The sequence below is a fragment of the Schistocerca gregaria genome, chromosome 7 (genome assembly GCF_023897955.1).
Source record: "Schistocerca gregaria isolate iqSchGreg1 chromosome 7, iqSchGreg1.2, whole genome shotgun sequence".
In the NCBI taxonomy this organism is placed as follows: Eukaryota; Metazoa; Arthropoda; class Insecta; order Orthoptera; family Acrididae; genus Schistocerca; species Schistocerca gregaria.
This window is the reverse complement of record NC_064926.1, coordinates 533,725,486-533,737,897: the sequence shown is the minus strand read 5'-3', so window position 1 is coordinate 533,737,897 and position 12,412 is coordinate 533,725,486. Positions and strand designations below refer to the sequence as shown.

Here is a 12,412-nt window from a genome sequence, read left to right as displayed (position 1 = left end):
GGCGACAACATCGATGTGCTGTGGAGACCTCACGCCCCACGTCTTGAGCAATTGGGCGGTACGTCCACCCGGCCTCCCGCATGCCCACTATACGCCCTCGCTCAAAGTCCGTCAACTGCACATACGGTTCACGTCCACGCTGTCGCGGCATGCTACCAGTGTTAAAGACTGCGATGGAGCTCCGTATGCGACGGCAAACTGGCTGACACTGACGGCGGCGGTGCACAAATCCTGCGCAGCTAGCGCCATTCGACGGCCAACACCGCGGTTCCTGGTGTGTCCGCTGTGCCGTGCGTGTGAACATTGCTTGTACAGCCCTCTCGTAGTGTCCGGATCCAGTATGGTGGGTCTGACACACCGGTGTCAGTGTGTTCTTTTTTCCATTTCCAGAAGTGTATATTCACACTTGTTTCATTACTAAAAAGTTACTAAAAAAATTAGTCCATACTTACTACAGACTGTTTCGTTGGGGCAACATTTTCTCTGTGCACAGTCGTGTCCAGTTCTCAAGTAACTATTGTTTATCATCTGGTAAAAGTTATGTAGTACTCCTGTCCATTATCTGAGATACGTTTTCTGACTTTGCCTAGCAGTTTTAGATTTTGTGATGAAAAGTGCGATAAACGTAGCAAATTGCGTGAACGTAAACATCAGGCTACGCTGTAAGTCAATCTTTTACCACTACTTTTATTTGCCATTTTCATTCGTTAGCTTCGCCAATTCACAAGCAAACTATCGCCTTCCAACCTAATCCAGACATCGGGCTACGCTACAGATCAGTCTGTCTCGGGCTGCATTAGAGGTCAGTCTGTCATTACAACCAAGATTTTGTGGAGTTCTAATATCACACTCTAGCCTGCCAGCAACAACTGAGGAAGAATGGTTGTAACAATATCGTCTCACCTAACATTTTGTCAGCTGGGATATCGAAAACGCTAACGTTAGGTGGAAACAAGTAATCGCCCTTACAAGCGAGAACATATGGCTTCCGTCACGTTGTTACAGTCCACCTGGCCAGGTATACCAGTTAGCAACGCACCTGTCAGTGACTGTTAGTCCTTACACGTTACTAATCACAATGTAATAGGTGAGGTTATAGCAGCAGGCATATTTTAATGTTGGTGGATTGTGGAGGGATGTGTTGTGGTCTTCAATCCTGAGACTGGTTTGATGCAGCTCTCCATGCTACTCTATCCTTTGCAAACTTCTTCATCTCCCAGTACCTACTGCAACTTACATTCTCCTGAATCTGCTTAGGGTATTCATCTCTTGGTCTCCATCTACGAGTTCTACCCTCCACGCTGCCCTCCAATGCTAAATTTGTGATCCCTCGATGCCTCAAAACATGTCCTACCAACCGGTCCCTTCTTTTTGTCAAGTTGTGCCACAAACTCCTCTTCTCCCCAATTCTATTCGATACCTCCTCAGTAGTTATGTGATCTACCCATCTAATCTTCAGCATTCTTCTGTAGCATGACATTTCGAAATCTTCTATTCTCTTCTTGTCTAAATTATTTATCGTCCACGATTCACTTCCATTGTGGAGGGATACAGGTTGTGAATTCGCAAAACTGTAACAAAACGCTACTAATAATACCAGTTATTGCAATTAACAGAAACCACTGTTGCCAGGAAGACACAGTTTACGCTGTCTCTAAAGAGAAGTGTGCTAATCTCTGCCCACAGGTGGCCCGCATCGTGGAGAGCCGTGCGGCGGGCTTCCCCGTGGGGCAGTACGTAGTCGGCTACTGGGGGTGGCGCGACCGCACGGTGGCCGACGTGGGGCCCGACGCGCCCTACTTCATGTCTCCGGCCATGCTGGTGCCGGACCTGGGGGAGCTGCCCCTCTCCCTCTCTCTGGGGGTCCTGGGCATGCCCGGCATCACGGCCTACTTTGGACTGCTGGAGATCTGCGAGCCCAAACCGGGAGAGGTCGCCGTGGTCAGTGGAGCCGCAGGTGCTGTGGGGTCCATAGTCGGGCAGATAGCGCGCCTCAAGGGGTGCAAAGTAATTGGCTTCGCGGGATCAGACGCTAAGGTAAGACACCGCTTCCATTTGGGATTCCTGCACCTATGACACTGTGGTGTGCGTACTGTAAGACCTTCAGTACACACACAGTCAGATTATTTGACCTGTCGCTCTAACGAAGTAGGCGAGTGTCAGCAATATGTCTCGTGGTCTTATCGTGGCGTGTTTATCTTCTGCCGTTAGGTCAGACGATAGAAATGCCACTTGCACGCTTAGAGTAGCAGATTAACGGTGACCAACTTAAAACAGAACTTGATTAATTTTCACACACATTTATTAAAATAATAACAAACATAAAAATTACACAACTTGGTTCTGGATGCTATTTACAATTGATAATCTAAATTTCCTTTGCTATTGGTACGTTAATCTTATTCTCATATATATCTCTGATACTTGACAAAAGTGTCTATAGATTTATCTTCATTGCTATGTACAGGAATATGGTAATCGTATTAGGTGCAGACTGAAACTTGACTATAGACTGGTACAGACAAATGTAGGCTGGTGCAGACAAATGCAGACTGACTGATCGGAGGTCTGTACACTCGTTATAATACCTCGCGCATTCATGTATCATTGCGCGAATGTGATACGCGAGGAGAAAAAGTTCTACGTTAGCAGCAGTCTGATTGGCTGAGTTACATATTAATACGTGGATCGGCGGAAGCAGAGTTTGGTCCGTCTCTATGGCAGCGCCATCTCGTAGTGCAGAGACAGACGAGCGCTGCGCCTGCACTGTTGTGCTTAGCGGGGCGCGCTCTAGTGGGAAAGTTGTGTACGCGCTGACTACACGGAACTATGTACACAACAGACGCAGGTGAGGTTAGTGCAGCATAGTCTCATCAGATCAGTGACACTTGTTTATAAATACTGCTCAGTTTTCCTCAAAATCCTTTCAATCTTCAGACATAGGAATTTTGCCCAGAAAGTAATGGACCGCATTTTTACCTCAGCTGAAAACAATTCTACGGATGCAAAACGTTACGTATGTATGATTTGAAGTCTCCTGAATGAGCACTCCAAGTATGCGTCACTTCCGACAGATAGCGTAGCTGCAGGACAGTTTCAAAATGGCGTCTGAGGGTGACACACGTTACAAGCAACGTGCCTTCATTGAATTTCTCACTGGAGAGGAAGAAACAGTGGGGAATATTCACAAACATTTGTGCAAAGTCTATGGAGCATCTGCTGTCGACAGGAGTACAGTTAGTCGCTGGCCACGGAGGGTGAGGTCATCAGAAGGTGGTTCGGTGGAGCTCGACGATTCGCAGCGGTCGGGGAGACCATCCACGGCTGTCACACCTGACATGTTGCAGCGAGCTGATGTTGTCATTCACGAGGACAAATGGACAAATGGTTCAAATGGCTCTGAGCACTATGGGACTTAACATCTGAGGTCATCAGTCCCCTAGAGCTTAGAACTACTTAAACTTAACAAACCTAAGGACATCACACACGTCCATGCCCGAGGCAGGATTCGAACCTGCGACCATAGCGGTCGCGCGGTTCCAGGCTGAAGCGTCTAGAACCGCTCGGCCACAGCGGCCGACTTCACGAGGACAGACGCATTACGACTCGGCAGTTCGCGCTGCATCTGTCAATCAGCAAAGGAAGTGTGGATGCGATTATCCGCATTCTACGATATTCAAAAGCGTGTGCAAGATGGGTCACGCGGTGTCTAACGGTGGATCACAAATCGCACAGAAAAAAAAGTCTTGATTTACTGCAACGTTTTGAAGCTGAGGGGGAGGCCTTCTTGTCCCAGATTGTGACAGGTGATGAAACCTGGGTTCACTATCTTGAGCTCGAAACAAAACGTCAGTCGACGGCATGACGCCATTCTCTCTCCGCAGAAGAAAAAATTCGAAGCACCTGCTCCTCCAGTAAGGTCATGATCATCGTGTTCTGGGGCTGTGAAGGTGTGATTCTCATTGATGTGATGCCAAGAGGCGGTACCATTAATTCAGAAGAACATGTCGACACATTAACAAAACTCATGTCGTGGTTCCGGCGACTTCGGCGCCACAGCGGCCAGGAGATGTTTTGCTGCAACACGATAACGCTCAGCCCCACATAAGTCTCAGGACTGCTGAACGCATCGCAGAACAGGGTTGGACAGTGATACCCCACCAACCCTACAGCCCTGACCTAGCCCCCTCGAACTTAACAGTTGTTTGGGCCAATAGAAGATGCCATTCGTGGAAGATACTTTGAGGACAATGAGGAGGTGATTCACACAGTGAAGCACTGGCTCCGCCACCAGGACAGGTCATATAAGCCCTTGTTTTGCCCTGGAGGAAGACCATAGAACGGGATGAAGATTACGTGAAAAAATTGGGTGTGTAGATAAAAAACCATTCTTTGATGCGTGTAATTCTCATTATGTCCAATAAAGAATTGCTGAAGAAAAAAAATGCGGTGCATTAATTCTGGCAACCCTCGTACAAAGTGTAAGTAAAGACATTTGCATCACCTGATCAAAAGTATCCGGACACCTCTATGTAATGGGAAACTGACGACTAGATGTCGCGAGAGGCGGACCTGCCAGTATAAAAGGAGATGGGGGTATTGCATTGGCGGCACAGAAGCAGCGACAGCAGGATTTATCAGTCGGGAGAGCTCTGTTACGTCGATTTTGAAGTCGAAAAGCGGTGGAACAACCACAGCTTAACTGAGACCAGGCAGGGCTCACATACTGAGAGACAGGTTCCATCGAATATTGCGGAATGTGGTTATAAAAATCGCGTGAAATCAGCGATAGCTTTCACTCGTGAGTTCCAAAGTGCTACCAGCAGTACGGCTAGCACATAGGCTGTGCACAGGGAGTTAACAAACATGGGGTACAGTGATCGAGCAGCTGCTCATAGGCCACACGTTTTTGCAGTCAGTACAAAGCGACGCTTGACGAGCTGTAAACAAAGACATCACTGGATAGTGGATGACGGGAAGCGTGTGTGTGTGTGTGTGTGTGTGTGTGTGTGTGCTGAAATCTTATGTGACTTAACTGCTAAGGTCATCAGTCCCTAAGCTTACACACTACTTAACCTAAATTATCCTAAGGACAAACACACACACCCATGCCGGAGGGAGGACTCGAACCTCCGCCAGGACCAGCCGCACAATCCATGACTGCAGCGCCTAGGACCCCTCGGCTAATCCCGCGCGGCGGATGACGGGAAGCTGATGATTTGGAGTGATTAATCACACTATACCTTGTGACAATTCCGTGGAAAGTTTTCGGTTCGCCGGATGCCTGGAGAACGTTCCTATGATCACAGTTATTGCTAACAGTAAAATGCGGGGGAAGTGATGTTATGCTACTGGGGTGTTAGTCATGGTTATGGAGAGGTCCCCTTATTGCGTTTAAGAAAACACTAAATTCGGAAGGATACGAACACATTCTGCAATATTGCGTACTGTGTACAGTAGAGGTACAGTTTGGAGACGATGAATGTTGTATCAGCGTGTCGCTACACTCTGCCACAAAGCAGCGTCCCTGAGCCCATGGTTTGTGTACAATAACGTTTTTAAAATTGACTAGCCTACCCAGAGCCACTATCTGAGCTTAGTGAATCACCGTTAGGACGTCGAGTTCGCACCAGATCCCAGTGTCCAACTTCACTATCTTCTTTCGTTACTAGGAGGACTTGTGGCAAAAACTGGGGCCTAAGCCCCAGGGGTGTGCACTGGATATACACCACAGTGGTTAGACCTAGGATTTCCTGTGGGGCCGTAGTGTGGTGGAACAGCGGGTTGCTGCTAAAGAGCTTGTTAAGGTGCAGATATTGGCCTGCTTAGCCATAACGGGCGGAATTAGCAGCACACCAGCCGCTGGAATGGAAGCCATGCTGGATATGCCTCCAATTCACCTTTGGGTTAAGATGGAGGCAGCAGCTGGGGCATACAGACTTAAAACTGGCCAAAACTGGATCTCATTCTGACATCCAGAATCACACACTAACATAGTGAGTGAGGTAAATATAGGTATTGCTGGGAAAATGCCCGCCGACTGTATAATAACTCCGAACTGCTTCGACACGCCTTACAACATAATAATTGGAAGTAGGGAGCAGTGGAAGAAAACAGTTCGACACCGTGCGGGGGACATCGTTTGGTTCACCGATGGGTCGAAAACAGATCAAGGCGTCAGGGCAGGGTTGTACGGGGTTCAACCAAGACTAGAGAGCAGCATCTCTCTAGGGAAACTGGCCTCTGTATTCCAAACCGAAATTACTGCAATCAGGGTATGTGAGGAGGAGAATATGAGTAGGTGCTACAATGACTGTAGCATCTACATCTATTCAGACAGCCAGGCAGCCCTGATATCATTGGCAGCTCCTGCAACAAGATATAAGATTGTTGCAGATTGCCACAGGTCTCTGGTGGAGCTAGGGGGAAGCAATAGGGTGTACCTAGTGTGGGTCCCTGGCCACTCAGGGATCTGTGGCAATGAACAAACCGATAGGTTGGCTAGGATGGGGGCAACAACTCCATTTATTGGATCGGAACCTGCCTTGACAATCACCAAGGCTATGATCAAGTTAGAACTACTGATCTGGCTTAGGAAACAGCACGTAGGACATTGGACCAAGGTCCATAAACAAAAACGTGGCAAGGTAATGATGCCCAAGCCATGTTTTAAAAGAAGCTCTGTAAACATGGGATTGGACAGGAAAGAGATCAAATTCATGACTGGACTGATGACCGGCCATGGGAACTACAAAAACACCTACACACAATGGGTATAATAGAAGAGGACCCTAAATGTTGGTTCTGTGATGAGGGTGAAGAAACTGCATCACACCTACTGTGTGTGTTCTTGCACTACAAACATCTACTGTAAACGGAAGATTTTATGTTTATTACTGTCTTTCTTTGAAATTAAAATATCGACAATAATATACAAAACAGAAAAGTAATACAGAACGGGGAAACATCCAGCGATGCAATATTTTTTCCGCATGAATGATCTGATCCCATCTGGAATCCCATAAACGCACTTTTCCCGCGTGATTCGTAATTTTCGTTGATCCACAGTCTGGAAATTTCCATTGACGGCTGTAACGGCTTTTGAATTTTCATCTCTATCTCATACTTCATGGACGGACCTAAACCCATGAAGCAAATTCTAACATTCAAACCAGTTATTTTTAAAAGCGCAGTGCTTAGATCATAACTTAAAATCATATAACTATGACGTGTACACAGCCAGTACAAGAAACATATGTCGCGATAACGCCATGTTTATTCTGATTCACTGTAGACAAGCCACAGAAAAATGATCGCAATTTAGGGCACTGGATAAGCACAAACCTCTTATCAATAAATAACAACCGTGTGTTTAATCCAGTTCGATAGCTGATGTGTACTGAAAGGGGCGTGTGTTTGTTTTCAGGCATCTCAGTGGTATCGAAATGCAAGGCCTTTTGTCATAGTGATAGACAAAAAGAAAATTGTAGTGGTCGCGGAAGAATTGCTAATGCTCAAATAACTGTCCACTCTTCCACGTTATACACGAATATAAACGATGCGCAAGGAAACTGATGAGAGGAATAAAATTCACTGATGGTACCATTCATCTCAAAAAAGAAAATAAAGACGCTATTTATAATTTTTCCGAGAACGAAATCGACGAAATTGTTCAGGAAGAAATAAGTAAAAATTGGACAATAAAGCTCAGCAAAGCGGGTGCAGACAGTCTCACTTTGGAAGCGACTGACGAGGAAATGCTTTTGGAGGGAGCGAAGACGAAGTCACCGGGACCTGACGGCATACCCGCCAAAGTTTTCGACTCTGAGTTGCAACAAATTCACATGTATTTGCAATGAATTCATGAATCCCGATACTGACATTCTCAAAGAATTTAATGAAGGCATTACTTTTAATACTGAATAACCCAAATAAGAATACTACAGAGAACTTTAGAAAGTAAGACTAGAGAATGCTGATTATAAAGTATCTTAAGTCAACGGCTGACAACAGTAACGAATGCAATAACTGGACCACACCCGTGTCGGGGAAGGAAGAACCATCACTCAGACAACAGTTCAGTGTAGAGACATTATAGCAACGGTGGAAGTCTGCAGAAAAAAGAGGTGCGCTAATATATTTAGACTTCGCCAAAGCCTTTGACAGAATGCAACCTCATCTTTTCCGCACAGTGCAACGAATGGATTTTCCATTTCGTTCCAGAAAGGTGAAACAAAATAATTGAAAAAAAGTCTCTAGAACAATCATAAATGGTCAGGTAAGGAGTAGCATTGAAATGAAAAGTTCAATAACACAAGGTTGTCCAATGACAACGGCACTTTTTGCAGTCGCCATAGAACCGTTGTTGAAAATACTGTCGACAAGGGTTGTAAGGTTTATGCTGATGCTCACCTGTAAGGCTTATACTGATGATGTAGGTTTCCTAGTCTTGAACAATAATGACATAGCGATGGCCTGAGAAATTATAAAGAAATACTAGCAAGCTTCCAGCGCAAAATTGAATATTGACAAGTCAGGGAAAATGAACATTGGTCATGGCATAGCCATTTAGAGAAACAATCAGTGTGCAACGTCTGGGCATCGACTTCAAAAGGAATTCACACTAAACATACATCCAAGCTAAAGGAAATTATTGAACAGAATACGTGCGCGCATCTAAAATCATAGAATCAGAAAACTCGATGAATTACAAAAAATACATCTGGTGAACGTGTGTCTAACATCCAAAATTAACTCCATGGCCTAGGTCTTCCCACCACCTCGCGACATCACCAAAAGAATTATGTCGACGAGAAGTCATTTTATAATCCGTTTTGATATATTTAGCGCTATACAACACGATGACGTTAGCATTTAAAACGGTGGTCTCAGTCTCACCAATGTCAACAAAGCACTGTCCCTCCATATCAGCAACAGGCGAAAGCAGTGGAGAAATATGCTTACTAGCCTCACAACGCATTTATTAAAATTAGCCTCATTCTATCAACGCCAACCATATGCAGAACGGACTCTATTATTTAAAGCAAGCAAGAAGTGTCAACAATCGATAACAAACCGACAAACGTAAAAGGAATTACCAAAAATTAACGGAGCACAAAGCTGGGAACATTATAGAAGAGAAATATAAGGGCGGAAACTAGCAAGCGATATGCACCAACATTCGTAACAGAGGTTTACCAACGTGTGTGAGGATCCACTGGTACTTCGCGGTCAATCGGAAAATTCAAACGGATTCCAAATTATACACAATACATCTCACCGACTCATCATTGTGTTCCCGACTTATCGACAGTGAAGAGCATAGATTACATGTACAAACGCCAGAGCAATATGGATTATAATCAGAAAAATGCTGGCGAGTACTAAGAATACTGCACTCGACACAACAACAACGGCGGATTTCCTCAGCGTAGACCATGCCCCTTTTCGTAAAATGAAGAGGAACACAGTGAATTCCCTGAAAGTTCGTACTGTATATTATTCTGGAACACGAAGAAAAGAACGAACAGGACTTTTCGGCAATAGCGTATCATAAACTTCAATGGATGAGAAACTATAAAGAAGAATTTGCCAATTCTTAGGTTATTGTCATAAGGAAAAATTTGAGTCAGTAACAGTGTGAAAGACAAATATTCTATATGTTAGATAACAATTATATAAGTAATACTGAATAGATAATAATTATGTAAACTATACTCGATAATATATAAAAGAGTGTGAAAAAAGTGGTAGACTGGCAATTTGTCGACTTGGATTCGATTCGCTCTGTTATCAATTTTTTTCCATTTTGTGAAACTATTAATTACAAAATTTAAATATATTTAAACAGTTCAGTGTATACGTAAAACTAATTATATCTTGATCTAATTATATCTTGATTAGTAACCCCTATAAGTCAAAAGGTTACAGGCCACCACATTGGTAACATTTTGCACGAGCCACCAGTGAATAGCAGTCAGAGAAGTTCGTGCTTTCCAGTACATGTCTGGAACATTACACCGGAGAATACTTGTTTTATTACTCATCGCCACCTATACTAAATTTTTGGGGGTAATTAAACAAAAGTGGTTAGTTACAAGAATGTACCGGAATCTGTTGTTAGTTATTGAATAGAGCGTGGAGTAACATATCCAGAAGTCGTCATCTAGAGGTTGAATTTCTTCTGTCTGTGTTTCTTCACAAACAAATAATAAATGTATACAGAGCTCTCTGTAATGGAAGTGTGTTCCCCGCCTTCAAATAACACGACCTATAAGCCCCCCCCCCCTTTACACACACATCTTTTTAAATAAAATACATAGAAATAAATGAAAGAAAAATAAATAATTAGACAAAAAAGTAAGTAAATAAATGAAGCCCATACCCATTCACACACACACACACACACACACACACACACACACACACACACACACATGCATGTACGCACACAAATCTTCCAAATAGAATTAGTTAATGTTAGGTCGACCATAACATTCCCAGTCGTAAAATTTCGAAGTAAATAACTTTTCTACATTGAGATATATATGGTTGCAAAAGACAAGCTGTGAAAGAAAACAAGTGCAATAAAAAAAACATAAAAAAACCAGGAAAACCACAGCAATTGTAACAAGGTATATAAACAAAACTTCGTTTTTCAAATTTGCAAATACTGTCTGCAAAACTCAAAATTTATATGTTTACAAATACATAGTAAAGAGCAATTTTTCCTGTTTAATAGAAATAAAATAAAGACCCACTGATGATGCTGAACATTCAGCGAAACATATCTGGTAAATAGAAGAAAAGGTAGAACTGGGTGTTTCTGAAGGTGGACCCCCTCGAAAAACAATTCTGTCCATAAGTAAATAAAGGAAGAATAAAGCTGAAATAATAAGACACTAAACATTGCAGTTTTACCATTACAGTAAAAACGAAAAGAAAGACAAAAATTATTGTATGATAAACCTATGCCACCATAATCAGATATCTATTAAAGCTGCAAAGGAGAAGTGCTAATTATGACCTATTTGTAGCAAAAATTGTGTCGTTCATCTGGAATGATTTGGGAAAACGAGTGAAAATCCGAATCAGGAGGAGTGGATGTCATTATAGTAACTAGCTCTAACTTCTTTACACAATGTGAAAACGTCTTCTTGTAGCGATATAACTGGCCTCTCTTCCGCAGGTGAAGTGGCTGAAAGAGGAGTTGGGATTCCATCACGCATTTAACTACAAGACGAATGACGTCACAGAGGCGCTGAAGCAGGCGGCACCTGACGGCGTCGACGTGTACTTCGACAACGTGGGCGGCGAGATGAGCAGCGCAATCATCAACAGCATGCGAGAGTACGGTCGCATCTCCGTGTGCGGCGCGATATCTGGATACAACGAATCTAACCTCCCGAAGGCTACCATCATCCAGCATGCCGCGGTGTTCAAGCAGCTCCGCATGGAGGGATTCATGTACATCCGATGGCACGACCGCTGGGGGGAGGGCATCGGACAGCTGATGCAGTGGATCAGGGAGGGGAAAATCAAGTACCACGAGACTGTTACCGACGGCTTCCAGAACACTCCCAAAGCCTTTGTTGGCATGCTCCAAGGAGAGAACCTAGGGAAAGCTGTTGTTAAAATCTGAAGCGTGAAGCACACTTCCGTACTACATTTGGGTGTATGAGCGGGGCCAAAGACAATTTGGTACAGTATTTTGTGCAGTGAACTACAAAAGGTAGCTGGATGACAGGGACAGAATATTCTTTCAGAATTTGTTTGTGCTGTCATTTTCGCAACTAGATTTTACGTCATGATACAATTTTTGTAAGCTAAAAAGTAATAAATTTTATAGAAAACCTTTTGTGTGTTGTGTCCATTATTAAACTCCACAGTCAGATGGAAAAACTGATAGAAGCCGGGGAACATCAGTTTGGAGTCAGTAGAAATATTGGAATACGTGAGGCAATACTGACCTTACGACTTACCTTAGAAGAAAGATTAAGGAAAGGCAAACCTACGTTTCTAGCATTTGTAGACTTAGAGCTTTTGACAATGTTGGCTGGAATACTCTCTTTGAAATTCTAAAGGTGACAGGGGTAAAATACAGGGAGCGAAAGGCTATTTACAATTTGTACAGAAGCCAGATGGCAGTTATAAGAGTCGAGGGGCATGAAAGGGAAGCAGTCGTTGGGAAGGGAGTGAGACACGGTTGTAGCCTCTCCCCAATGTTATTCAATTTGTATATTGAGCAAGTGGTAAAGCGAACAAAAGAAAAATTCGGAGTAGGTATTAAAATCCATGGAGAAGAAATAAAAACTTTGAGGTTCGCCGATGACATTGCAATTCTGTCAGAGACAGCAAAGGACTTGGAAGAGCAGTTGAACGGAATGGACAATGTCTTGAAAGGAGGATATAA

General features: G+C 43.7%; 1 protein-coding gene across 2 annotated transcripts in view; it reads left to right on the top strand.

The window, feature by feature from the left end:
• LOC126281906 (prostaglandin reductase 1-like) overlaps positions 1-11,857 on the top strand; it is an 85,452-nt gene extending 73,595 nt beyond the window's left edge. For both annotated transcript variants that reach the window (XM_049981229.1, XM_049981230.1), the window contains exons 2-3: positions 1,687-2,037; positions 11,189-11,857. In XM_049981229.1, the coding sequence (XP_049837186.1) occupies positions 1,687-2,037; positions 11,189-11,641 (804 nt within the window). In that variant the 3' untranslated portion in view covers positions 11,642-11,857. The remainder of the gene's footprint in view (positions 1-1,686; positions 2,038-11,188) is intronic.
• The last annotated feature ends 555 nt before the right edge of the window (positions 11,858-12,412 follow it).